The following is a 27880-nucleotide window of genomic DNA, read 5'->3' on the forward strand; positions in this document are numbered from 1 at the left end:
CATCCACGGGTGTACCCAGATGCACGTGTGTAGATGACCTTTCTCTGCTCAGGCCTCCCTGGGGCTAACAGCCCCCCAAGCCTGCTTCCTGGGGTCTGCCCTGGGTTCCGCTGCCCAGCACCATGAGCCCCCAGAGCTGCTGCTGCCGGTCAGGCTCCAGGAGGCATCTGACCCCAAGGGCTGTGCACCCTGCACGGAGCAGGGCCTACCTGTACCTTGAGACATGCCAGTGCTGCCCTGGGGGCTGAGGAGCTCGGGCATGAGAGCGGCCGGTTCTGGCATCGCGAGGCAGAGGCCGGCAGTGGCTGTGGTGTACACCGGAGGGGCTGCAGAGGGGACAGTGGCCTTGCCTTTGGGCCCCGCCGGTGTGGGCCACGGATGGGCAGCATCAAGACCATGCTGGGCCCCGGTGTGGGTCCCTGCCTGGGTCCCTCTCTTGGCCACTGGTGGCCCCCGGCAGCCCCCCAGGCCGGCACAGAATCTGGAGCCCCTCACACGGGTTGCATGGTGTTTAATGTGTTCGGGCCCTCACCTCGCAGAGCAGCGTGGCTGGCTCCTGGGACCTGGGACGTGTGGCCTCCAGGCTGGCCTGTGAGCATTCCTCCGTCCCCCATGAGGTAAGTCAGGGTTAACCCACTTCAGAAGGCGGGGACGAGGCCCCACACCAGCTTCTCCAGAGGCCCTGAGGTTTCTCATGTATCAGCCAAAAAAAAAAAAGGAAAAGCAGCATCATTTAAAACGTGAGCACCGGGACCACAGAAACGCCAGTCCAGCCACAGGGCCACACTCTGCAGGGGCTGGTGTCCCTATGGCTGGCACCTGGGGCCACCTCACTGGCCCCCAGGGACAAGCGGGATCTGCTCCCAAAGGAAGTGCAGGCAGGGAGGCCCAGTGGGAGCATGGAACTCCCACCGGCCACGTGTAGGCAGGGGACAGAGCCTCACCCACAGCGGCCCAGCAGCTGCCAGAGCATCCCCAGCAGGCCGTGGGCACAGTCCGGACGTGGGGCCTGAGGGGCACAGGCTCAGGGCCGCCACTGGACAGGCCAAGGCACCCTGGCTGAGGCAGGCAGCCCTTGAGGTGTGCGTCACAGGAGACAGTCCACAGAAGGCCCCACCGGTCACTGGCTCCATGATCCGAACAACGGAATTCAGACGATGCTGGACACCCAGCCTGCTGACTCCAAGAGGCCAGGCAGCGCGCCAGCGCGGGGACAGCCTGAGACGCCACCTGACACGTGCGGGAGCGGGGGGCGAAGCCGGCGGGTCAGGCCTGGGCCTCGCGCTGCTGGCTCTGCGGCCGGGAGGCCGGCCCTGTGGTCCACCCGCCGTCCTCGGCGGCCGTCGGCGGGGCTCCGGGCTGCGCACCCCACGCCTGGGTGGCCTTCTCCTCCAAGGGGCTCCTCAGCTCCTGGGCCAGGGGCAGCGGCTGGTGGTGGCCTCGCCACAGGTGCTGCAGGCCGCCCAGCACGGCCGCCAGGAAGTAGGCGATGGACAGCGCCAGGAAGTACGCCGAGTAGACGCGGAACTGGAACAGAGGGGCGGGAAAGCGGGGCGTGGACCCTCCCTCCCTCCGCTCCCGCTCAGGCCGGGGCGCCCTGCAAGGCTGCGGTGGGCGCCGCGGTCAGAGGCCAGAGCGGCCGGGCTGCTCGCGCCACCCCGCACACAGCGCCCAGCTCGCCCGCTGCCCGCGCGGCCTCCCAGCGCCCCGTGCACGGCGTGGGGCGCACGACCGCGGGGTGCACGGTGCTCGCAGACGTCCGTGTGGGCAGCGGGCCTGTGCCAGGGGCCGCCTGGCGGCCGGTGGAGCTACACAGCGGTCAGCCGAAGGGACGCGTGCTCGGCCTGTGGAAGGTCCCCCCTGGTGCCCAGGCCCGCCAGGGGGACAGGACGTCTGGGTTCCCTCAGGTGGCTATGGGCCAGACCAGGCTCGAGTGCCGCCCCGAGCCCCTTACAGCACCTGCACCCTGGGCGCTCCTAGGACGCCCGCAGGGGACGGTGCAGGACTCCACGCCCAGGAAGATGGCGCCGGGTGTCTCCCCACCCTTCCCCGGTGGGGCTGAAACCCTGGGTCCACCGAGCACACGTACGAAGCCACCCCACAGCGGGGGCAGCCCAGCCAGGGACCCGGAGCCCACGGCACAGCACGGAGACGTGTGACAGGTCCTGGGCTTTGTTTCCTTTTTGTTGTAGGCGTTTTGAAACCAAAGAAGCCAGCAACCCAGAAATGCCAACAAATGCAGGAGGAAAGCCCAACGAAAGTGCTCTCTCCACCAAAGACCCAGGATACGGACAGCCAAGGACAGGAAGTGACAGACAAGACCACCCTGCTCCAGCCAGATGCCACCCTCCTTACCCAGGCGTGAGGCCCCACAGGGTGGTGCTGCTCGAGGCCCAGGGGGAGCTGGACAGCTCACCTGGCAGGGACCGCACAAAGCCTGAGCTTTCACGACATCCTGCCCCAGCCCTGCACTCAGGATGTAGCGAGAACACCCATGACACCCCATATTCAAACTTCTGAAAGTTAAAAACAAAATCTTGAAAATAGCCACACACACACACAAAAAAAGACACCCTAGGAGAAAAACAACGACAGAGAATTTGCATCACAAACCACGAAGGCCCCAGGGGAGCAGCACATTTTTTCTCAGGCTGAAAACACTGTCCGCCCAGAAGCCGACATCCAACGACAACGTCCTTCAGAAACGCAAAGGACAGCACGACATTCTCGGAGGAAAAAGCTGAGCAGAGTCTGTCACGCGCGGACCTGCCCTGACGTCGGGGCTAACGGAGGTCCTGGCTGAGAAGCCGTGACGAAGAGGGGACCTTAGGCCCCGGGAAGGAGCCTTGAGCGAAACCGCGGGCAAACGCAAGGCTTTCCCGCGCCTCCCAAACGCCCGGCGGTCAGAGCAAGACTCACGGTGGGGCCGGCGACAGAGCCGGCGCGACTTCCGCCCTTCACTCGGACCGCTGACGCACGAGGCCATCGCGGAAAGCCCGAAAAAGCACAACAGGTAAACCAAACTCAGACCCTGAAGAACGTGCAACCAACCTACAAGAAGGCACAAAAAATACAACAGAAACAAAAAACAGAAAACGAAAGGAAAACGAAGAGCGAAATGGCGCGCAGACGCTCTGAGACGTCAGCGACGACACGACGCACACGGCCTCGGAGCAGCGCCCCAACTCAGAGCTTGGCAGAGGAGATTCAGATGACACGACTCGAGAGCGAAGACAACCGCGCAGGCCACAGAGGCTCTGTCCATCCCTCTGGCGACCACATCAAAGCTGGACGGAAGCAAGGGGCAGCAGCGAGATCGCCTGGGATCGCGATGAACGAGCCACACGCCTCGGGAGAAGTCCGAGAAAGCACCCGAGGTCGCGGGGCTGCCCGGTGCCCAGCGGCTCAGTGGGACGGAGGCAGCGGTGGCTGCAGACGCCTCTTAAAGGGGCCGCGGCCCCCAGCGGACTTTCGCGGTGACGGACCTGCTCGCTCTGAGCACCAGCGCCAGTTCGGCTGCGTGCAGGGGGCACCAGGGACTTACAGGGGACACTGTCGGACTGAGGGCCGAGGCGAGCCTCGCTCTGTACAGAAGTATCGGCAGTGTCCACTGTTCCCTGTTGAGCCCACGCCCTACCAGTGAGGGGACACAGTGTCGCCATACCCCAGACGTCATCAAACTGGGTAACAGGTCGCTCCGCCCAGAGGATCCCCTGAAACCCCGCCTCCCAGCTCACAGCCCCACCCAAGCCACATCCAGGTGTGTGTCCTCAAGGACTCAGATGCTGCTTGCTGAGCAGCGCCTAGACTCACACTGGTGGCAGCTGGCTTCGGTTTCTGGCGTGGCCTTTTGAGGCAACTATAAGCACAGCATCTGTGGATCGCTTGCTGAATCTTGACAGGTGGCCCCGGAGGGACTCAGGCTGGGGCTAAACTTGGCCTGCAGCTGAACCCCTCTCAGGACTCTGCCACTGGACGCCTACTACACAAATCCACACTAATAAGACCGGGAGACCTGGGAGCTCTGCTTAGTACATAGAAACAGACACAGAAAGGCAGCCCAAATGGGAAGACAAAGAAGCAGAAACCATATAAGAGAACGGAGCAGAGATCCAGGAATAGTGGAGTCGAGCAATCTGACAGATGCAGAGTTCAAATCACTGGCTACAAAGATGCTCAATGAACTTTGGGGAAGTGGAGATACATTCAGTGAGAACTTCAACAACGAGACAGAGAACATAAAAACAGAAACGGAAATCATAAAAGGGAACCAGCCTGAAATAAAGATCACGTTATCTGAGATGAGAAGAGTATTAAATAGAATAAGCAAAGTGAATAAAGGATCGAGTGACCTACATAGAGGACGAGAAAGCCAAGGGCACTCGATCAGAATGGCAAGAAAAAATAAGCCAAGACTATGATAATAATTTAAGGAGCCTATGGGACACTATTCAAGGTAAAAACATCCATCTCATCGGTATACCGGAAGGAAAATAAGACGCTGAAAAGCTATTTGAAGAAATTATGATGGAAAACCTCCCTCACCTGGTGAAGGAAAGAGACATACAACCCCAGGCAGCTCAGAATCCCAAAAACCAGGAATCCAAAGAGGCTCCACACCAAGACATATTATAATTAAAATGCCAAAGGTTAAATCCAAAGAGAGAATCTTAAAAGCGGCAAGAGAAAAGCAGTTAGTTACCTACAAGGAGCCCCCATAAGACTGGAGCTGATTTCTCAGAAGAAACTATGCAGGACAGAAGGGCCTGGCACAAAATATTTGATGTGATGAAGACCCAGGAGCTACGACCAAGAATACTTTATCTAGCAAAGCTATCATTTAGAGTCAAAGGACAGATAAAGAGCTTTCCAGACAAAAAGAAGCTAAAGGAATTTATCGCCACCAAGCCGGTATTACAGGAAATGCTGCAGAGACTTCTTTAAGAAGAAAAAACATGTATCAAAAACAGGAATAAAGAATAACAACTACAGTCCTATCAATAAGCACCTCAAATGGAGAAGAATTAAGTGCTCCAACCAAAAGAGAGAGTGGCTGAATGGATACGAAAAAAAGACCCCTACATGTTGCCCACGAGAGACTCACTTCAGATTAAAACACACACAGACTAAAAGGAAGAGGGTGGAAAAAGATATTGCCTTGATGGACCTAGAAGGTATTTAAGTCAGACAGAGAAAGGTAAACACTATATGATTTCACTTATATGCGGAATCTAAGGAACGAAAAGAACAAACTAATCAAAACAGACTCACGAATATGGTGGACATTTTGGTGACGGACAGAGAAGGTGTTGGGGGCGCTGAGAGAGTGGGGTGAAGGGTTGAAGAGGCACAAATTAGTAGCTGACGGGTGGTCATGGGGACGGGGAGCACGGCACAGGGAATGCGGTCGGCATTAGCACGTCGGCCGGGTGAAGGGCCAGGGGAGGGAGGGAGTGATTGGGATCGTTTTATGAACTATGCAGATGTCTAACCAATGTAGTGTATACTTGAAAGTAATTAAAGTAATTTAAAAATTTTTAATTAAAAAAATAATATGACTATATGCTGTCCACGAGAAACTCACTTCAAATATAATAGTACAATCAAGTTAAAGCAAAAAGATGGTGAAGGCTCTATGATTTGAACATTAATCACAGGAAAGCAGGAGTGGCCATATTAATGTCAAGTGAAGGAGAATTTGGAGATAAAATGACCAGAGACAGAGAAGGACATTACATGCTAATAAAAGGCTCAACCTACCAAGACACACAGCGATTCCAAATTTGTATGCAACGAACTAAAGAGCTGTAAAGATGAAGCAAAATGTGAGAGAACTGAGAGAAGAAACAGACAAATCCACAGTTATAGTGGAGACGCCAACACCCCTCTCTCGACAACAGAACCAGACGGAAAACCCACAACGGAGAAGAAACGAGCGACAGGAACGAGTCAGCACTGACAGATGACCGCGCCCGACAAGTGTCCGTGGAACATCTAACCAGACAGACCACACCCTGGGCCATAGAAAACCTCGGCAAACTTAAAACGATTTATAACATAAGGCTGCGTTCTCTAATCACAAAACAGAATCAGAATAGAAATCACTAACAAGGATCACTGGACAATACCAAGACGCTTGCAAACGAAACACACCTTGAAAAAGTCATGGTCAAAGAGAAAGCTTCCAGAGATTTCAAAAAATACAAAGAAATGAATGAAAATGAAAATACGACATGTCAAAATCTGCGGGATGCAGCTAAAGCAGTGCTGACGGGGAAGTGTACAGCACTACACGCGACACTGTTAATCTCGGCTCCCATCTCGAGCCTGGAAGAAGACGAGCAAAATAAGCCCACGGCAGAAGGAAAAAGACCGAAGACAAAGTTCTAGCCAGCGCCACAAGGCCAGAAACAGAAATAAAAGGCATACTAAAAAAACGGTGTAGAAACATTTCACCAAAGAGGATATACAGATGGCAAATGAGCGCGTGGAGAGAAACATCACCTTCCATCAGGGGAATGCAAATTAAAACCACAATGCGCCGTCACCACACACCTATCAGAATGGCTAAAAAACGCCACCAGAAGCCGGCGAGGGCCTGGAGGCACCGGGTCTCTCACCCGCGGCTGGAGGGAACGTAAAATGGTACAGTGCTGCGAAAAACAGGTCGACAGCTTCTTAAGAAGCACGCACCTGCCACATGACTCGGCAGCTACACTTTTGGACATTTATCCAGAGATATGAAAACCTACATTCACACAAAACCTATCAACAAATTTTACAGCAGGTTTATTCGTAACCACCGAGAACTGGGCACACCCCAGGGACCTCCGCGGTGAGTGTAAGCCAGCTGCGGCCCGCCCACATGGAACAGCACGTAGCACTGAGCAGAGGTGACCCGGTGACACACGCGAGGACCCAGGCAGATCTCGCTGGAACCAGGCTGGGTAGAAAAAGCCAGGCCCCAAAGTTTATGTACTGCGGCATCCCATCTAAGGGGCACGCTAGACACGAAAGGTTAGAGAGGCGGAGGGCAGACCGTGGCTGCCCGGAGCTGGGGAGGGGACAGGGTGGCAGTCAGGTAGCGCGGCTGCGAGGGGGCAGGCCGAGGGCCCCTGGGGGGAGGGAGCCTTCTGTCTCTTGACCTTATAAGGTCAACATCCTGGCAGCGACACTGCACTGGAGAACTGCAGGACGCGCGTGGGGAACCGGGCACGGGCGGTGTGGATCGCTACGTCCTCTCACCGCATGTGAGTGAGCAGTTGCCCGAAAAGGAAAAGCTTACTCGGAGAAACGAGCACACCCAGGCCAGCCCCTGGCCACCGGCCGCTGTGCTCTGCCCGCGCTGAGACTGAACACCTGTCCCCGCTGTCACCACGCAGGATGGAGTGAAAGGGACACACGGAGCTCCCAACAGGAGAAGGGACAGGGGAGCTGGAAGGCCTGTTCTGGACCCCGTGTCAGGTCCCTAAACTTCTGGAGTTACGCTTTGACTCAGAAATAAAACCAGCCGGAGAAAACCAACGCGTGTTCTCAACGCACCCGATGTGGCGTCGCCACATGGGAGGGGCTGGGGCCAGGACACGCGAGGGAGGCCCAGCCCCTGGGCGAGGTGTTGCAAGCCCTTCCCGCCCAGCCGCGGGCCCCTTGGAAGCCCCGCTGCCCAGCAGGGACAACCGGGGCCCCTCCCAGGCCAGGTGGACGGCTGAGTCCAGATCCGTGGAAGGCCTGGAGCCAGAGGCCTCCTCCAAAGGGGACCTGGCCACATGTGGAGGCCACACGGTTCCCACTGGGGTCGGGCACACCCTGCGCAGATCTGGGCCCCGAAGGAGCAGGGCCGGCCAGCACGGTGGTGGCCATCACGGCTCCCGGAACCGTGCCCGCTGAGCCTCCCGTCCCTGCTCGGGGCCTCGTTTCCTCTCCTGTGCTCGGTGGGTCCAGTGTATCCGGCCGGAGACGCCCGGCCCCCCGTGCGTGGCCCCCGCCCTCGGTAGGTCTGTGCTCTGGGCCCCACAGAGGGTGACGCTGCTGGTCCGGTGGGCACCGGGAGGCCCTGGTCCAGACACCGCCCTCCCTGGAAATCGCCCGACACGGGACTCACCTGTGAGTGCACCGAGAGGCCCAGGCCCCGCTTGTCGGAAACCACGAGGGTGATGGCGGTCTTCAGGACGGTGGCAAGGAACGTGTTGACCCCGAAGACCAGGGCACAGAGCTCTTTAGAGAGAGAAGACGCAATCTGGAAACTTAAGGGGAAAGCAGGAGAAGGTCACATGGCTGGAGGGACAGCGGGTGCCGCGGGTGCCCAGGGGACACCTGGTTGGGGTGCGGGGACGGCCATGGACCTGATGATGGGCCAGGTCCACGAAGGCCACGTGAGACCAGCAGGACAGGCCTGGTGCCCAGGATGCCCCCGCATCTTCCCGCGACAACTCGCAAAATAAATGCGGACAGGGCACGACGCAGCCCCAGGGGACGTGCCAGAGGAGCCCTGGCACAGAGGGGACCGGTCCCTGCGGCCCTCAGAAAACCGCGCCCAGATGGGCAGGGCATCAGGAGGAACACTCTGGAGTTAAAGTCCTTCGTCGTTAAACGATCCAGTAGAAAAAAGAAACCCACAAAACGAGCGAGCGCGGAGGCGGCGATGTGCGCGCGGCGTCCTCCCCTGGAGGAAACGAGCGGCCGAAGGGCTGATCCCCAAAGCGCCTTTCGAGATGAGCGACGGCTGGAGGAGAGGAGGGGGCGAGGACACCCAGGAAGGCTGCAAGCGCACGAACCCCGAGGCGAGCGACCACGTGACACAGAGCGCGCCGGGCGGCAGGACGGGCTGGCTCCTGGGGACGCGCAGCCGGGCGGCCGGTGCTGGCACAGCGAGCGCCAGGCCCGCCCGCCAGTTCCCACCGCACGCCGCTCCTCCGCGGCGGCGGTAATGGCCAGGGCTCCCGCCACGTCCAGCAGACGTGAGAAGAAACCGCAGCAGCCACAGCCCAGATGGGAGCCGGCCTCGGGGGCCCTCCGCCACCACAGCGGCAGCGGGCCACTCGGCAGGCCCCGCGCACCTGCCAACACCCCTCGCTAAAGCGCACGCCCTTTGACCTGGCCGGTCCTCGCTAGGACCTGGAACCTGAGGCCACTATCAGAATTCGAAAAGAAAAATGCAGGTGAGAGCATGCTGATCTCCGGGCAAAACAGTGGCCGCGGCATCCCCGTCCGCTGGGGATTAGCCACGTCCGGGGATTAGCAACATGGCACGTCGCTTGGCACCAAGAGGGCCAGCGACACCTGCGTTCTAGACACGGAGCCACACAGCTAAGAGAAGGGCGAATTCTGCCAGGGCGTGGGCCAGCGTCTGGCTGCGCTTGGCCCTCAAGAACGGGAAGGACGGTCGCTGGGTTTGCTCCAGGCCTGGAAGCCCAGGGCCAGTGTGGCTGAGGGTGGAGGGAAGTAGGTGCCAGGCGCTTAAGGGGAGTCAGGCTACACCAGCTCAGGAGGCTGAGGGCACTGAGCTGAAGACGAGGTGGGCACAGATGACCTGGCACAGGTGTGGCTGGAAGGATGGGGCTGGAGGCAGCCCACAGGACTAGGGTGACGGCGACAGATAAACCCACTAGGTGCGGGAGGCGGCTCCTGGATGGCTGAGTGGGCTGAGAACGTGTGGTATGAGCGTGCAGCTTTGTGAAAGTCAGTTCAAAGGAGCAGACAGACTCTTAAGAGCAAGTAGGACATGGACAAGGAAAGGTTCTAGAAAGCACAGGGCCAGTAGGCAGCTCCCAGGGAGTCCCCCAGCAGGTACAAGAGGGTCCCCAGGGCTGTGAGAGACATGAGGGCATCGGGAGAGCCCCAGGCAGGTGAGCTGGCCACTTGCCGCTGCCGTTCCCACAGCAGGAGCAGAGGACAAGAAAGGCTGGGGGCTGCCCCATTGAGGGCCGCAGCCGTGCTTCTGGCCTGGGGAGCAGGGCAGGGGGGCTGGGAGGCAGGACTTCGTGAGGACCGGCCCCTGTGGACAGCCAAGTGGCCTCAGCAGGAGGCACAGAGGGTACGGCGCATGGAGAGGGCTCCTGGCTGAGCCTCCAGGTCACTGCAGGCAGTAGGCTGGCCGTGCTTGGATAAGAGACAGCCGGGCCCCTGGCTAAGGGCAGCAGGGTTCCCTGCTCCTCCCGCCCCAAACCCGCTCGGCACTGCCCGGCACACAGCCTTCTCCCCAAGGGTCCGGACCGAGCGGCTTTACGCACGCGGCGCGGACGGGCGTCAGTGCGCACCGCGCAGGAGGGCGCCGCACGGCCCCCAGCCACCTGCTGCGCATCAGGCACGGCGCCCGGCCCCGGGGGTCACCTGGGCCGGGGCCTCCCGCGCCCCACACGGCTGACTCACGTGGCGATGGGCACCAGGAACTGGTAGAAGCCGCGGAAGAGGATGAAGACCGCGTAGCACAGCCAGATGCTGTCTGTGCTGTACATGAGGAAAACCAGCCCCGCCTGCGCCGCCGTCACCACCCCGATGACCAGCTTCGCCCACAGGGCCCAGCGTAGCTTCACAAAGCCTGCGGCAAAGGAGGCGATGGCACCTGGGGAGACAAGGCGTGTCACGGCGTCCCTCAGGTGGGCGGGGCTGGAGGCGGGGCCGCAGGCGGGGCCGGCCCTGCGTACCGAGCAGGGTGGACGCGGCGTCCGCCCCGCCGTTGTAGACCTTGGTGGTGTCGGTGGTGGGGTTGACCGCGTTCCACAGGATGTGCACGTAGTAGACGACCAGGTAGTAGCCCGCCGAGTTGAAGACCCACCAGAGGGACCAGAGGCGCAGCTGCGGCAGCCGCAGGCTGTGCGCCAGCTCCCGGAGCATGCGCACCAGGACCCAGTCCCGCCAGGCCGCCCGCGGCGCGCCGGGGCCCGGGTGCATCTGGGCCACCTCGGAGGGCGAGAACCCGTCACCGTGGGGCTCGCGGCGGTTGAAGAAGAGGCTGCGCTTGGGGCGCTTCAGGAAGAAAGTGAGGAGCAGGCTGAAGACGAGGAAGGCCAGCGAGATGTAGTTGAGCGTGGTGAAGGACAGCCGGCCCACGGTGACCAGCAGCTGGCCCAGCACCGAGCTGGTGAACACCCCCAGCAGCACCGCCGCCCGCGAGTAGCCGGCCACGCGCTGGTAGTGGGCGGGGCGCACCAGCGAGAAGACGTAGGAGGAGTAGGCGATGCGGGCCGCCATCGTGACGCTGTAGAAGACCTCCATGAGCTGCATGTGCCCCACGGAGCGGCCCAGCAGCAGCAGCAGCCACACCGACACGTAGCTGAGGCCCTGCAGGAGCAGCACCGGCTTGTAGCGCAGGTAGTCGGTCAGCAGGAAGATGGGCACCAGCACCGCCAGGTACGAGTAGGACAGCACCGGCAAGATCTCGTTGGTGACCTGTGGATGGCAGCAGCTGGTGTCCCAGGCGGCCCAGACCACGGCCCCTCCCCGCCCAGGACCGGGCTGCAGGCGCCGTGCCCCGCGGTGACATCCTCTAAAAACGTCTAGCCATGAGGACTGTCCAGGGTGCTGGGAAGAGAGAAGCCCTGCCCGAACCCCAACCGCCTCCACCCCGACCCCAGCGCTGCCCACGGCACGCTGACGCAGTGGACCCCCAACTGCCAGGCCGGAGCAGTGAGGACATGTTTGCCTAAGGAAAGCTGGCAATTAGCATGGACACAGTCGCCAGTGACGTGTCGAGCCGCAGTCACCGAGGCTCACCTGTGTTTAACACGACGGAAACACAATGTCACCTGACATCTGACAGGAAAAACACATGGATCAACACGTGCTCACACAGCACGGGCCGCCTCGGTCCCGGGAGGAAAGGCAGAGTGAGACTCAGGCTTCACGCGAGTCGCGGAGAACACGCGAGGAAAGGAACAGGGGGCGCAGAGTGAGGAGAAGGCACAGACGGGGTGCCGGGGCCCTCCGCACGCCTTCTGCCAAAGGAGGCCCTCAGCGGCCAGTCCGCTGGGTCCCAGGTGCAGGGAACGCTGGCAGGGAAGCCCCACAGCCGGCCCTGGCACCGGCTGCTCAGGACCGGGCCCCACCAGCCCCGCCCCCGGACACAACTCAAGCAGCAGTCAGGGAGCCAGGACCCGTGGCCCTTGCCAGTGGGGCTGCCCGTGGCTTTGGTGCGTTCGCTTGTCCAGGCAAAGGCAGAGCCAGGCACAGCGGGTGGGGCCTGGCTGTGGGGAGGGCAGGAGGGCTGTCCTGGGCCAGCAGCGCCTGCCGGCCGCCCAGCCCGGGCTCTGGCCTGCCTGGGCCGGGTGCAAAAGGCGCCTGGTGTGGAGCATGACTGAGGCCCCGGCCCGTGGCTTTCAGCAGGGGGCCCCACCTGACCCTGCCCAGGGCCCCCGCCATGCCTCAGACACACCGGGGTGGGCACCACGTGGGCCGTGGGCCGTGGGCCTTGCTGAGCACTCACAAGCTGCGGCCTCCCTCGGGACCGACCTGACTCTGGGCGCTGACCCCGACTCAGGCCTGACTGCCCGCTGGCACCAGTGCAAGTGGCCCTTGGCCCCGCGAGGCCAGCAGGCTCCAGGGCCCCACTTCACAGATGGAAACCGAGGGCCGGAGGCGAGCCCCATCAGCATGTGGGGACGCAGCCAGCCCAGCGCTCACAGCCACTGGAGGCTGGGCGGACCCCCACAGTCCAGCCCATTCGCCCTGTTTCTATAGCTCTGGCATCTGCCCACCCAGACGTGCTGTTGACCAGCCAGCTGGAGCAGTGCATTCAAGTCGACCCCAGAATGGACCGCATGCTGGATGGCCAGCCTCCCCCGGCTGGTGCGAGACACAGACCAAAGCTCCTGCCCGCAGCTTCCTGAACCCAGCGCCCTGAGGAGCCAAGGCTTATCCCACAGGCTGCGGTCCCTGCAACCCCAAGCACTAAAGGCCCCCAGGATATTCCTAGTGCAGGTGAGTCCCCTGGGTAGAGCTGAATAACCTGTGCTTGGTCACAGAGCCAAGGCTGGCTACGTGGGTCCAGACCACCATGTGTTTTGAAAACTAAGAAAATCAAACAGCCCCTCATGATGAGACCTCTGGCAGAGGGCTTGTGCAGCCGGGGAGGGGGGATGGGGTGATGGTGGGGGTCAGGAGGGCGGGAGGGGGGTTTGCCTGAGGGGTGGGGCGGGGTCAGAGCTGAGGACCAGCTGATGTCTCCTCTCTCGGCCCCACTCCCCACCTCTCCGGCAGAGGGCATGTGGGACAGTGGGGTCACCAGAATGCACTTGCACCCTCCAGCCTCCTCCCCACCCGGCTCTGAGCCCCTCCCTCTGCTTTCCCTGGGCTTGGCAGGCAAACAGGCCGCTGACCATGTCACACTGGAAGGTGCCGGGGGAGGGAGTGCCCACGAAATCCCTGGGGCAGGTGGTGTCTGCCCAGTGACCAGGCACCAGCAGGAGCTCAACCTCCCAGGTGTGTCCCCAGCACCTGAGTGTTGGGATGGCCGGAGGCGGGCGCGGGCTCGCTGGCTGAGCGTGGGAGGTATGGCCAGATCCGAGTCCAGGGGCTTCAGGCAGCAGCGTCTCAGAAGGGGAGAGGCTTGGCCAGGGCCCCAGGCAGCCAGGACAAGCTGGGGGTGGGGCCAGGGCCCAGCAGCAAGGACAGGGACTCGGATGGGGGATGGTGGGTTCTGAGGACCAGTGGGATGAGGGAGCAGGGCAGGGCCAGGCCACAGGTGACCTGAAATCCAAGAGGAGAATGGGTCAAGAGCCGACATGCATCTGCCCTGGACAGGCACTGAGTCCCTGACTGAAGGGCGGGGGCCGAACAGGGACCCCATGGAGGGGACGCCAGAGAGGGTTGGTGTCGGCCAAGGTCGGGACGGGGCTCCCGCAGGGGTGGGGGCTGCAGGACTTGACCTAGGCAGCTCATGTGAGGAAGAGCCCTCACCTTGAACTGGCCCTACGTCAGGGACGGGGCACGTGAGCAGGACAGCACTGGCCGCCAGCAGGGAGCAAGCGACCCACGGTCAAGTGCGGGGACCCCCCAAGGCCAGGAACCACGGCAGCAGACGTCACGGAACCGCCAACCCGGCAGCTGCCAGGTGAGTGGCGTCAGCAGGGGGAGGGGGAGGGGGAGGGGCGCCCGGCCCCGCGTGGAGGGAACAGGCGGTGCCGGCTGTGCCCACGACACCACGCTCGCAGCAGCCTTCCCGCGGGCGGACAGCTGGAGCAGAGGTGGACGGTGGGCTCTGGTTCAGTCCCCTAAGGTCCTCAGTGAGGCCTGCAGAGCCCGCTCACGGGCACGTCCCAGACGCAAGCCTCTATCCTCCCACTCGTGGTGGCCGAGCTCGGTGGAGGCCTTAATTTCTGGAACCTGCTGTTTGCCAGCTAACGAGCGCCCTGGCAGGGCAGGGGGCAGGCTCCGGGCCCGACGGCCCCTCACCATGGTTTCCTTACTGCCGTCCTCGTGAGGTCCCCTCTCGTGCCCATGCCCACGAGCACCCTCCTTACGGTCCGAGCAGCCTTCCAAACGAGGGGTCCCTGGGCTGACCAGTGAGCGAGGGACGTGGAGGACTGGCCACTCGGAGGAGCCCGGGAGGGCCTGGGGCACAGGAGACAACCGCGCGGGCCCCAGCCCGGTTCCCTGGCCTCTCCCGAGAAGTGGCCAGCTCCGGCGGTCAGCGCTGGCCATGGGGTCAGACGCGAACACACACAGGGCTCGGAGCCCATGGGCCAGTCACGTGGGCATCTCCATCTTTCCAAGATGCTACTTTGGGGGACAGGCCTCATTTGCGTGGCTGCTCCATCTGACTTAACAGTTCGTGGGTCTGCAGGGGTAGGAGCCGAGCTCCGGGCCAAGGAGAGGCAGGGCCTTCCCAAAGAGCAGGGGCATGGTGGGACCCAGCAGGGCCCGTGACAATGCGGGCGAGGAGGCCGTGGGCCACGCTGGAGGGGCAGCCAGCCTGGGCGCCGAGGGTCTCCAGGCGGATGAGCTCTGACGACAGGACTGTGTACTTCATCCCCAGCAGCGTGAGCTGCCCTGTTTACCTGATGGAGAAGCACCCCCTGGGGCTGCGGCCGGCCAGCCTGCCAGGTCCGCTCCAGCCCTCTCTTTAGGCCAAAGGCTACTGAGTGGCTGGAAGCAGGTGCTCAGACTTGGGCCCCTGTGGCCAGGGCTACTCTTTACCTGGACTAGTCAAGCCCCTCAGTGCCCCCTGAGGGACGGGGGGCAGGGCAGGGCCCCTGACACCACAGAGCTGCCTGACCTGTACGGCCCCTGCTGCCGCCCGCTTGCCCGCCCGGCCCTGGCCCACGCCGTGCCACGTGCCTGCTTCTGCGTGAAGTTCTTGCTGGGGCCCAGGAGGTAAGGTGTGATGAAGCTCTCGCCGGGCCGCATCTGCACCAAGAAGCCGTAGAAGCAGAGGAAGAACACCAGGCACCGCCAGGACCGCGGCTCCGGCTCCGGGCTCGCCGGCTTCTCCACCACCTGGCCAGACGGCACCATGCTGCCCAGGCCCCTGCAGCCCTGGGGGGACTGTAGGTGATGCTGCCCCTGGAAGAGAGAACCAGGAGTCAGCACAGCTCAGCTGGCAGCCTGCAGAGACCTCCCCTCCACCCCAGACCTGGCTGAAGGGCCGCGCCCCTCCGACAAGCACTCAGGTCTGCACACCCAAGTGGAGACAGCGGGAGAGGCCCGCAGGCCCCACGGCCTGGGGCTCGTAACAATCTGGATGCCAGGCCCATCCAGACTGGCCAGTCACCGCCTCCAGGAGTCTCTGGGGCTGTGTGGTCCCGTGGTGGCCACCAGCCTGTGGAGACCCTGAAATACTACCTAAAACTGAATGCAAGTTAAAACCCAGTCTCCTGGGCACACCAGGCTCACAGCAGGTGGCCGTGGCTGCTAGGCTGGGCACGTGCCCTGCCCCAGGAGAGGTCTTGGGGACAGCCAGCTCTGGACGTCCACTTGGCCTCTGGGGGGACTCCATGCACAAGCCTGGGGGCAGACAGACGGGGACTGCGGGTGGAGCCCACAGAAGGGGAGAGGGGAGGGCAATAGGCCATGAGGGGTGTGACCGGGTGACAGAGGCCCAGACCTTGAGCCAGGGAAGTCGGCCTCGCCCAGAAGCCTCCGTCTGGTGCAGCTGTGACAGCACCTTCCCCAAACCCAGCAACTGCCTCTCTGACGGAGATGCAGCAAGTCACGTCCACTTATCAGAATACTGTTTATTTTTATCATTCATCTCTGCGCGGTCTTCGGTTTTCGGTTAAGGCACTGACACACCACTCCTCAGGTGAGTCAGGGTGACCTGCCTTAAGAGCGGCCGGGTGCATTGTGCTGCGCTGGCAGATGGGGCGCGAGGCGCTGGCTGAAGGCGGCTGGACGGCGCCGTGCCCCATGCCACGGGGCCTGCTCTGGGAGGGTGACTGCAGGGTCCGGGTTTGGGGAGGGAGCCCTGTGAGCCACAAGCCGCGGCACAAGGCCATCGGGAGCTGTGGGACCAGCAGCTCGTGTGCTCTGGAGAAGCCACCGAGTCCTGCAGTCGGTTCCGTGCGCGGCCAGCACACTGCTCATAGACCATGCAACAGCAAGTGCTCCGGCCCCTCCTGGGACGATGCTCGGAAAAGCCCCGTGACAGCAGACCTCCTGCCAGGGGCCACCAAGGGCAGATGAGACCCCGCCCCAGGCCTCTGAAAGTCCCTGGACGGCCCAGGGCCTCAGCAAAGGGGGCTGTGGTCCCATGAGCCCCCCATTCCGTGTGCATTTCCGTGACTCGGGGACAGTGGGGGGGTAACAGTGAAACCCTCGAGAGGCCAGGTCTGTGGGTCTGTCTGTGGGGCCACAGGAAGGGCAGGGCGGGGACAGTGGCAGAAATGCCGGAGGATTTTAAAGAGGAGGGTAGTTGGAGCAACAGGGGCGCGGGGGGCGGGGTGCAGGGCCCTGGGACAGCCCCCACCGTTCCGAATGAAGCAGCCGCACACGGGCCCCCGGCTGCTGTCCGGCCCTCGAGCAGGCAGCGGGGAGGGCGCCAGCCCTGTCCACGGGAGCAGGCGGCCCCAGGCCTCGGGGCCGCACACGCAGAGCCACCACGCCTCAGCGCAGTTCCTGACACCCCATTCCAGCCCCAGGGCACCCCAGTTCACTTTCACACCCCAGATGCCAGAGCAACCGCACACCCACCCAGCCGAGCACCCGGTGGTGGCAAATAGCCAAGAGCTAAAGGAGGCCAGGTGACCCGGAGCAGGGCCCTCAGCCTCCCCGACCCCTGGGTCCCCCAGAGCGGGGACCCCAGCCTCCCCGACCCCCAGGTCTCCAGAAGCAAGGCCACCAGCCTCCCTGACCCCCAGGTCCCCTGCAGCCCCGTGTCCTTGGCCCTCCTGTTGCAGAAGTGATGGGCACAGCCCTCACCGCTGGCCGAGGCTTAGGCACCAGCGCCTGCACGCGAGCTCTCACGTCTCTATCCTGCCACTGCATCTTCAGAAACCCTCAGGCTGTGCTTTCGGGCCAGGCTCAGAAGGCCCCAGGCCTGCCCTGGGCGGCCGTCTGGTCTGGGGCGTGGCCCAGGACTCTGTACCTAACGAGGCACACAGGCACGCCTGCGGGTGACCGGGCAAGCCCCGGCAAGCCTGGGGGCACTGCCTCAGCACTGCCGGCTGGTCTGGTCCAGGATGTCTGCGTCCGGGCTGCCAGCACCCCACCCCCAACCACTGCTCAGGTGCGCCCAAGGCCTCCGGGGTCACACGGCAGCACCAGCCTCACTCCCCAGGGGGATGGACATGCAAGGAGCCACCCCAGGGGACAGCTAGGGAGCCCCCGAGCATGGTGGGGCTCACGGAATGGGAGTATCTGCAGACACCTGGGGTGCAGGGTAGGGGGACGGGGACTCAAGGGCTCTCCTGGAGTCACCCGAAGCTGCCACTTCAGTCTTACAAGCTCTGCCCCTTCCCTCCCAGCCCACCCTCAGGGCCGACTCCAGCCGGCAGTCCCTCCAGCTCAGCCCCTGTAACCTGGGACACTGCCCAGCGTGGGCCCCAGCTGGCCGGGCCACATAAATGCCACAGCCCCCGCCTTCCCTGTGAGCTGTGTAATGGAAGCCGGCCCGCGGGCCTGGGCCCCCACTGCGGGCGGCAAGCGACCCCATCTCTCATAAAAGACGCCCCGGGGCCCGCGGCCTGTGTCCCCTGTGTCCACGGCACGCCCCACACCGTGCAGGCTCTGTGGCACACTCTCTAAAACCCTGAAATGGCTGCGGGCTGGGCGACAGGTCACTGCACAGCGTGAGGGGCAGGGCCGGAGGCGTCCCGGAGGAGGGGGCTGCCACCCAGGGGAAGGGCCGAAGGCGTCCTCAACGCCGGCCACTATGGGAGAACATGGCGCTTCGCAGGGCAGGAGCGCGTTTACGGAGCAGACCCCCAGCCAGAGACACAGCCCCGGCCCCGGCCCTGTCACCTGGCCCCAGCCCTGGCACTCGGCCCCCAGGAGGGAGGGCCCTACGTGGGGACCGAGGCACAGAGACAGAGCAGCCCAGACACCGGAGCCCGGGGCCAGCCGGGCGGGGCCGTCTGCCCGAAGCCTCATGCTGGCGGATTACGCAGCCCAAGTGGGCACGATCCCCAGCCCGGCCGGGCGGTCGGTCAGGTGTCCCGCTGAGACTCAAAGTCCTCCATCCGCAGAGCGGACTGCGCCTGTAAACATACAGCACCCCCGCCCCACCTCACGCGCCAGGAACGTGAGCTGGACGGCCACTGTCACATGCTCGCAGCACAGAAAGGGGCACAGGAGGCACGTGAGGTGCCCGAGCTCAGGGCCAGTGGGCAGCAAGCCTGGCCTGGACGCCACGTGTCCTGACCCAGCTCGGCGCCATGCAACCCCGGCCGGCCAGCGGGAAGCTCATGGGCTGCCCCCCCGAGGGCAGTGCCTGCCTTCAGAGGGCTCCCCCGGTCCCCCTAGGCCTGCAGGGAGTGTGGGCACCGGCCGCCCCCACGTTCAGCCCTCCCAGCACCAGGAAGGCTGGAGACTCGAGATCGAAACAAAAGCAGCCGCCTGTCTCGTTGTGACTTTTAAACCAGCTTCCGCTCTCACAGGTTAACCAGGGAGGGTCCTTACGTCTTAAAAACACCTGCTAGTAAAAAAGAAAAAACCTCTGTACCCTCCCCCCAGATCACATGACAGCTGCGGTCCGTGGGGCAAAATTAAACCCTCGGCCGCCACTGCTGCCCACACCAACTCGTAACTTTAAACACCACAGGGGTGCCGGTCATCTTTGCCTAGCACGGAGAACTAACATTTGGGGTTATCGGATCCACCAAGGCCCCCTCTTTAAGATAGCGATTAGTAATACCAGTGCAAGAGGGTGCAGAACGCAGTCCGGCCGAGGCAGCAAGGGGACGCGCCCCCTGGGGGCCCTGGGGCCTGGCCGCTGGGCTCCCAGGCTGCAGAGGGCGGCCGCTCCGCGGGGCCAGAGTCCTGGTTCTGCAGACGCAGTCTGGGCCACAAGGGGCCCTGCAGTCTCCCCGAGGACAGAGGACTCTTGGCCTGTCCTTTCCAGGGGGCCCCGCAGGCAGCTGCCCACGAACCACGGCACCCTGGGTGGCCTGGACAGCAGCATCTTCCTGCCACCTTCCGGGTCTGAGCTCCGAGTCCAACCTGCATTGTGAGGCCAGGCAGGCCAGCTCGCTCCGGGACCAGTGTTTCAGGCGGGCGGGGGGTGGGGGCATCAGGACCCTGGGGAATGGTGCTCTCGCACAGGGGTTGGACGGCCCACTCCGGACAGGCTGCGGGTGCCCGGCCCGGGTTCCAAGATGACCTCCAGCGCTCGGTGCCAAGAGCTGCTCCCAAGGACAAGCTTCGGCCCGAGCACAGCTCCAGCCATGTCCAGTCCAGGAGGGCTGGGACTCCTCCCTCATCGTCGTGTGGGAGCTGGGCCTGCAGCCCAGGCCCGCCGTGCTACACACTCACTGCCCGCTCCGCCAACTTGCCCCCCCAAAATAGTCCCACCGGAAAAGCCCGCCCCAAGTCCCATGTTTCAGACCCCCGTGTATTCGGTGATGACGCCATCCTCGGCTCAGCATCAGGCTGATACCCTCCACCAGCAAGATGATCAACAGCCGGCGGGGGCAGTGGCTGTCCCCAGACAGGATCCCAACGAGCTGTCAGCTGCCCCAGCCCACCAACACTGAAATCCCACTGTGACCTGCCTCATCGCAGGGCTTCTTCGAAAAGCGGCACACAAAGCAGTTAACTATGAACATCTTAGAGATCAGCCAAGGTCCAGACGCAAACCCCCTAGGAAAAGCCCCCAGAAGTACACTACACCAGACCCTTTCCCAGCTGAAGCCCCCTCTTCCTACACACTCATTTCATTTCTCAGTCAGCCCCCGACATCGGATGCAAATTACAGAGCCTGGAAGATGAACTTCGAACCCCACAGAGGGGCCCCTCGAGTGCGGCCTCTAAAGATTTCAGTAACAGAGATAAGGAAACAAAAAATGAACGACTTCAAAGGGATCAGGCTAAATGCCAGATGCTGGTGGCAGCTGCCCAGGGCTCCCAGGGGTCAAGCACAGCCCTAAGGGCAGAACCCTCAAGGCCCTCCGGGCCCCTGCTTGAAGTGTGGCAAGAAAGGTCACTGGAAAGTTGACTACCCGTCCCTTGAGGGGTAGGTCACATCTCTTCCTTCCGAAAAGTCGGAACGATTGGACCTCAGCCTGCCCAACCTTCGAGGCCAGCCCCTGAAGACTGAGGGTGCCTGGGCCCCGTGGCCCCCGCCTGTCACTCCCTCGGAGCCCAGGGTAACTCCACCAGTGGCGGGTAAGCCAGTCTCCTTTCTTATTGATGCGGGGCCACGTACTCTGCCCTATTTGGACTTGCAGGCCCTACCTGCCCCTCCCGAGTCTCCACCTGGGGGCTGATGGTCTCATGGCCACGCCTCTAACCACGCCCTCCTTAATTGTCTCTTACTGAGAACACTTTTCAGTCGGGTTCCTAGTCCCTCCTAAGTCCCCCCACCTCTTGGTAGAAACATTTTATCAAAACTCAGAGCCTCCCTTAGGCTTCTCCCACCGCTAATTTAGACCCATCTCTCCTCCTCCTCACTAAACTGGAACCAGATAAATTCCCCCCCCACACTTCTCTGGTCACACCCAGGTCTGGGGTACCTCCGCCCCATCCATAGTGCAAACCCACGCTCCCGTCACGAAAAACTAAAGACCCTTCAGCGTGCCTCGTCGACCCCAACACCCCTTGTCCCTGGAAAGCAGACGGGGCCTCCAGCCCATAACACGACCCCTTCAATCCCAAACCTCCTGCGACCCACGCGCTCCCCATTTGACACCCCGATCCTGCCTGCCAAGAAGCCGAAGGCTCGGCTGGCCCAGTCCCGGACGTCTGCATCACAAGCCAGGCGGTCCTCCCACCGCCCGGCGGGACCCGACCCGACACCCGCTGTCCGCCATTCCCCCAGACGCCGCCCACTTCACTGTGATTGACCTAAAGGGTGCTTCTCCACCCAGACTCCCCAGGTCTCTGCTCTAACCTGGACAGGTCCTGCCGTCCATCAGTCCCAACGACTTGCCTGGACCGTCCCTGACCAGGGTTCCCGGGACAGTCCCCACCTCTTCAGACAAGGGTTAGCCTCAGACCTAGCTAAACGAGATGTCCACCACAGTGCTCTTCTCCAGGGCGTGGATGAGCCCTCCTCTGCGGCCCGTCTTACTCTCCCTCTGTGGCCACACGGCTAGTCTCCCGAATCATTTGGCTGAAACCGGGTATCGAGCCTCTCCCCAGGAGGCCCGCCCTTCCTCCTGTCGAGTCACGGACCTAGGTCTCTGTACTACCTGGCATCGCACCATCGCTTCAGACAGAAAAGACCTCATCGCCCACCTCACCTCCCACCTGAGATCAAGAGCTCCTACCTCTCCTGGGTTTGGCGGGATTTCTCCGCATCTGGGTCCCTAACTTTAGCGCATCTGGGTCCCTAACTTCAGCGTTCTAGGCCCTTCATACCCGGCCTCCTCCAAAGGTCCTTTGACTGAACCACTAGATCCCACCATTAACATCAGCCCCTACTCCTGGAGGTTAGGGCGGGCCCTCCCCCACCCCTCCAAACCTTTTACACTTCACACCACAGCAAAGGAAGGGATAGCACGTGGGCTTGTGGGACACGTCCAGGGTGCTGACACTCGGTAGTCACCAGTTTATCAAACAACTAGAGCCCACGGCCGGGGGTGGGCCAGCCTGCCCAGGAGCCCCGCAGCGGCCGTGCGTCCAACTCCTGACACCGGAAACTCACACTCGGACACCCCGTTACGGCGTACTCTTCACAGAACATCTCCAAGCTCATAACGCACAAAGCTACCCCAAATCGCCCTCCCTCTGGAACACGAGCTTTTCCCGCAGTCTGGATTGACGCTAGCCGAATGTCCGCCCCTCGATCCCGCCACCTCTACCCATCCGTCCCCAACGAGGAGGCTGCACGACCCCGTGTGGAGAGCCTCAGCCTAGGGCGCCCCATTATCCCGAACGGGGAGGACCCCTCTGCCCAGCGCCTCACACGCCGGATTTATCGACGGCGGCCCTTTCTCCCGGGCGGGAAGAGGGTGGCGGGCTAGGCGGCGGTCTCGCTCCCAGGTCCTGGGATCCGGTCCCTTCCCGCAGGTGTGCTGGCTGGAAAATCACCACTTGGCTATCGCCCATGGGAACATAGGCCGTCACCCATGGGAACATGACAGTCTAACAATAAGCTTTCTGCTTCGTACCCCGCCCTGCACAACCGACCTGTGGGTTGACAGGTAGTGAATAGGAGAAAAACAGACCTTTGTGTTTAAGACAGAATGAGAAATGGGATTTAGGGCTTAAAAACCCTGCACCTCTACATTTCGGGGCTGCTTAATTTGGGGTCTGCGTACCCCTGGCAGACCCAGCTGGCTGAATAAAGAGCATGTTTCCTATAACTCACTGATTTCTGGTGGTCCGTGTGTCTTCCGGGGGCTGGCGGCGACAACACGGGGGCTGCCTGTCCAAAGGCAGAGCTAAGAGCCCTGGCCAGGGTGCCACCCGCAGTGGCTGCAGATTCCGACGTGGCTCCACACTCTCCCTCACGCGCCCGTCTGGGGGGTCTCCCGCCGCCCGTGCCCCCTCAGCCCTCGCACCCCGCCGGCCGCTCGCCTTGGGAAGGCGGCAGCACGAGGCCGTGGACGGGGCCCCGGGCAGGCAACGACCCAGCACTCGGGGCAATAATCAGGCAGATGCAGAGGCCCACAGGGCCGCGGGCCACCACCGCCTCCGCCCGCCTCCAGCTGTCCCTCAGGTCCTGCCACAGCCCTCTCCCTGGGAGACGCGTTCTCGCCCCAGGCTTGGAGCGGAGGAGCAAGACCCTGGGCTGAAGATGCAGCAAGGGACAGTTCACCACGGGGCCAAGCTCAAAGCGCCCGCAAGACATGCAGAACTCCTTACACACAGCATTCAAGCCGCTTTTACGCCTCCTCAAACCCGCCTTGCCTGCAATAACTTGAACACTCTCCTTGGAGATGTTACTGCCCCACAGTCTCCCCCGAGGGCCTCCCCGAGGGTCTCCACGGCTTCCTTCCTGTCCCACCCATCAGGCTGGGGGCAGCGTTCTGCGCAGGGTGGGCGGATTGCCTTTATGCCCATGCCCCCCACCGGGAAAACAGATACTTACTAACCCTCTAGCCAGGTCTCAACCGGCTGAGGCTTTCCCCGTCCCCTCCGAGAAGTCTTCTGAGGCGACCCTGGCACTGCTAACAGACATGAGTCCTCGCTTGGGATCCCCCCCTCTTTACGGTAGGGTGAAGGCCCAGCCTTCGTATGTCGACACAGGGCGTCAGCCTCAGGTACTCAGGGGCACCAGCACACTCCTTACCGACCTTGGTCCTCTGGAAAGCTGAAAAAGGTGACTCTTTAATAAAAACCCGGCTAACTAAGCTGAGTCCAGACGTTAAGGAACCCCGGATTTCACTCTCGCCCCCGCCCCCCTGCGCCCTCAGACTCCCCAGGGCCCCCTCCTCCCTCGGCCCCACTGAACTCATGTGCGGGAGGCCTCTGCTTCCAGAACATTCCCCAACCACACGTCCCCCTCGGGGATCACACGCCCAGGCCACACCTAGTCGGACAAGTACCACGAGACCCCCGTCCAGCCGTTCACAGGAGCCCTCCCACCACCCCTGGTGACTGGGTCCTGCCTCGGCATCGCCATTCAGATGGCCTTAAACCTGGATGGCAAGGCCCTTGCTGGGCACTGTTAACCACCCCACCTGCTGCTGAGGAGACCCCCAACCTGGTTCTGTCCTTCCAGGCTAAAACGAATCTCCAGTAGTTCACCAAGGACGTGTGGCTGGACACCCCAAAACACCACAGCTATCCCATCGGACCTACGAAGCTTTGGCTAATCCGCCTTTCTGAAGAAGAGGACAAATGAGTAAACCTTACTGCCCCCGACCCTTCTGTCCACGACCAGGCTCTCCCCTTCCTCCAGAACAGACACCCCCAGCACCCCACAGACTCTCGCAGCCTTAGCACGGTCTCCCGTCCTCGTCGTCTCGAGATTTTAACTTTTTACGGGACTCCCTCTGACAGGGCCACTTGGATTTCTCACGGACCAGCATCGCTCGCCTCGTAGGCCCGTGGGGCGAGCGGCGTCATCACGGAGACCGAGACCACCTCCCACTCCCACACTGCTGGTCCTGCTACTCACACGCCCCTCGGTCCCCTGCCTCCTCTTCTGCTTCCCTGTCGACTTTCTCGCTGCCACTCGTCCGGAGCGTTCTCCCAACGTCACCCATTCTCTCCTTAACGAGTCCGGCCCTACGTGAGCCAGGACTGCTGGCTCTGCCTCTCCCTCTCTCCCTCAGCTTCCTTGGCCCTCCCCAGTCCCCTCGCCACATGGCACCACGTACAAACGACGCTTTCGTATCGAAAAGAAAAGGGCTTCGAAGTTACTGCACAGTACAGGCTAATCAAGCTTCTAGTCTCTTCCACGCCTGTACCCAACCCCTTGCAAAGGTAGCACATCTCTCCACACCAGCAATAGGGCCCGCAACCCTTCACAGCCCCTGCTTCCCAAGGCCCCCCTTTACTGTACAGGAACCGGGAACAGCACATCTGCGGGACACCTACCCTCTGGTGCACGCCATCGGACAGTCACACTGCAACTGCCCAACGGACACTGGACTCAACGGCTAGATACCAGGGCCCTCCAGAGGCTCCCGGCCTCTCCCACAACCCGCCCGCCTCGCAGATTACCCTATAGGAACAGGGTAGTGACAGGGTCGGACCGTTGGGGACTGCGACCGGAGATGGGGACCGCGACGTCTTCCAGCTCTTCCGTACCCCCTTCTCTTCCTTGGATGGCGACTGTCTCTGCAGTTCCCCAGCTGGGCCCCCCTCATCGGTCCCCAGATTGGAGCTGCTATAGCTGCACCTCTTCGGGCCCGGAGCTCCGAGCCTCAGAGAGGGCGCGGGCGCAGGGACAACCCAACCTCTACTCGCTTGCCCTCCACACGCTCCCGCTGGGGGACCTGCCCGCGGGGTCTTCTTTCTATGCGGAACGAGCGCTCACCTCTGCCTTCCCACGCCCTGGACTGGCGCTCCAGTCCGTGTCTGTCCAAATGCAGACACAGCCCCCAACAACCAGTCCTCGCCAATTCCCATCACACGCTCTATAAGACACGAAAGGGCCGCTCGGGTCACCCCACTGTTGGCTACACGGGGGGTCACTACCGGACTAGGCATAGGGGGACTGGCCACCGCTCTATCCTGTTTCGAAGCATTGTCCAATGATCTGCAAGAAGCCTAGATGAGACTGCAAGCAGCATAGTTCCATTCCTTACAAAACAGACGAGGGCTAGGTCTAGTGACGGCTGACAAAGGTCTGTGCCTCTCTCTGCCTCTCTCGAGAAGAGGAATGTTGTTTTTCCGTTAACCAATCAGGACTCGTAAGAGCAGCAGCTGAAAAGCTAAAGCGAACGAGAAAAGAGCGGGACACCTGGCTCAAAGCCGGCTGGGCAACCACCTGGCTCTTCCCCTTCGCGCGCCTCTGGCCTCCGTTTCTGTCCTGTCGGCCTTCGGCCCCGCACACTGCACCGCATTTCCTCCCTCCTCCCGGGCCGTTTTCGCGTTCACCCGCCAGTCCGCAGCAGAAGTCACGCTGCTTCACTCGGCGCCTAACTACCAAGCCCTGCGGCCAGCGGAACCCACCAGACTCCAGGCCGTGTCCACTCCCGAAGCCCTTTCCAACAGACCCCGCCGCCCTGACTCGGCAGGAAGCAGCTCCAGAAGACCGAGTCGCCGCCCCTAGTCCTTAAAACAAAAAGGCTGGGGTGTTAGGTGCAGGAGGGCCCCATCCCTACCCCACGCGCCCCCGCAGCGTGGGAACCAGACCTGCAGTCCGGGTTGGCAGCGCCACCTGCTCTCCGCCCTTCCCCGCCGACGTACCCTCCGGAAATATTCGCACCAAAAAAGCTCGCCTCCAGGCCCATATAGGCTTAGGGTCCGGCAGTCCCGGGACGCCCCCTTCGGCTCAGCCCGGCCGTCACTCCGCTACGAATCCTGCTTACGCCGTCCGCCTCTGCGCGCCTCCTTCAGCGACGCCGCCGCGCAGGAGGCGAGCAGCGGGGGCCACGGCACTGGCGGGACGCAGCCCCCGCGTGGGCAGGGCCGGAGGCGGGGGCTGCACGTGGGGCCCGCGCCGTCGCGGGCGGGAGCCGGTCCGCGTCACCGTGCGCCCAGGGCGCCACCAGGCCCCCTCCCGCCTCCCTGTGCGTCCCTCCCCGGGACCCGGGACGCGCGCTCCCCTAATTCACTCCGGGCTCCCCTGGACACCCGCAGCCCCGGGCCGCGCAGGTCGGTTACCTGGGTGGGCGATGGAACCCGGGACCCGGCTCCGCCGGGTGCACACCTGGGCGCACGGACCACAGCGCCCAAAATGCCCCGCCGCCGCGGGCGCTGCCGGGAAGTGAGCGGGGCCGCGGCCGCCGGCCACGCCCCGTGGTGCGCGCGCCCCCGTCCGCGCTCCGCGCTGTGGCTGCTGCGCACGCGCGCGGTCCTCGTCTCGGGACGCAGTCCCCACTGGACCGCCGCTATCACTGTCCCGGCTCACGCGGTCCCCTCGTGGCGCAGGCCTGCGCGCCGCATTGGGGGCCAGCTGCAGCCTCCGCCGGACCGCCCTCCCGGAGACCCTCCCGCGCCCACTCGCGCCTACCCACGCGGTGCCCTGGTCACAGCTCACGGACGTCCTGGAACCGCCAGCGACCGATCTCGAGAGAGGCACGCCCCGCCCCCACCCCAGCTGTGACCGCCCCTTGGACGAGCGCCGGCCCCCTGACCCCCGCCGCGGCCCTGCCCCGCCTGCTTGCCTGACTGAGCAAGAAGTTCATGTGCTTTTTCTTTTAGACTCACGTTTTTGAAACGTACCATTCCTGGCTTGCCCGCGGGCCCAACCCAGGGACAATGGTCACTGCACCAAGCAGGACAAGACTGTTGGGATTTGACGGAGTCCTTCTTGCCCCCACGCAGCAGCAGCCTGTGCGGTTCACCCTGACCCACATTTGATCTGGCGCTCCAACCGGGCACGGACGCCGGCTCCTGGCAATCACAAGACGGCAAAGCCCCCCCACCCCGCATGCGCCCAGGGACGGCCCCACCGGTGCCTCAGCGCTCCCCGGTTCCGCCTCATGCCTGCGCTGAGCCAACAACCAGCTGAGGAAGGGGAGGAGACGGAGGGAGTGGGCACGGGCCGAGGCGGCCCACCCCGCTCCCAGCAGGGAGAGCCGTGAGGAGCAGGCCCCAGGCCGGCGGGCCGCTGCAAGGCAGTGCAGCGAAGACAGCGCAGAGGGAGCCTCCCGAGGGGCCGCCATGGTCACTGTACCCTGGGCACTGGGGGCAGGACCCAGGCTTCACCCACTGGGAGAGACACAAAGCA

At 62.7% G+C, this 27880-nt stretch overlaps 1 protein-coding gene and 1 long non-coding RNA gene across 3 annotated transcripts; one reads left to right on the top strand and one right to left on the bottom strand.

The window, feature by feature from the left end:
- Window positions 1–494: 494 nt before the first annotated feature.
- Window positions 495–27285, bottom strand: SLC19A1 (solute carrier family 19 member 1). Of its 2 annotated transcripts, none has more exons than XM_039879766.1 (6): window positions 27161–27285; window positions 15274–15498; window positions 10644–11388; window positions 10369–10561; window positions 8102–8243; window positions 495–1527 (listed from the first exon to the last, which is right to left on the bottom strand). In XM_039879766.1, exons 2-6 carry the CDS (start codon window positions 15448–15450, stop codon window positions 1267–1269), a joined length of 1518 nt encoding a protein of 505 aa, XP_039735700.1. In that variant the 5' UTR covers window positions 15451–15498; window positions 27161–27285; the 3' UTR covers window positions 495–1266. The 2 variants fall into 2 exon arrangements, with proteins under 2 accessions (XP_039735700.1, XP_039735699.1); XM_039879765.1 differs by lacking the exon at window positions 27161–27285 and adding an exon at window positions 26812–26967.
- LOC120616393 (uncharacterized) lies at window positions 12770–14008 on the top strand. Its single transcript, XR_005656592.1, has 3 exons — window positions 12770–12915; window positions 13297–13416; window positions 13915–14008. It is a non-coding gene; the product is annotated as an uncharacterized LOC120616393 (long non-coding RNA).
- Window positions 27286–27880: the final 595 nt, after the last annotated feature.

Source organism: Pteropus medius, unplaced genomic scaffold (assembly GCF_902729225.1).
Source record: "Pteropus medius unplaced genomic scaffold, Ma_sr-lr_union100, whole genome shotgun sequence".
NCBI lineage: Eukaryota > Metazoa > Chordata > Mammalia > Chiroptera > Pteropodidae > Pteropus > Pteropus medius.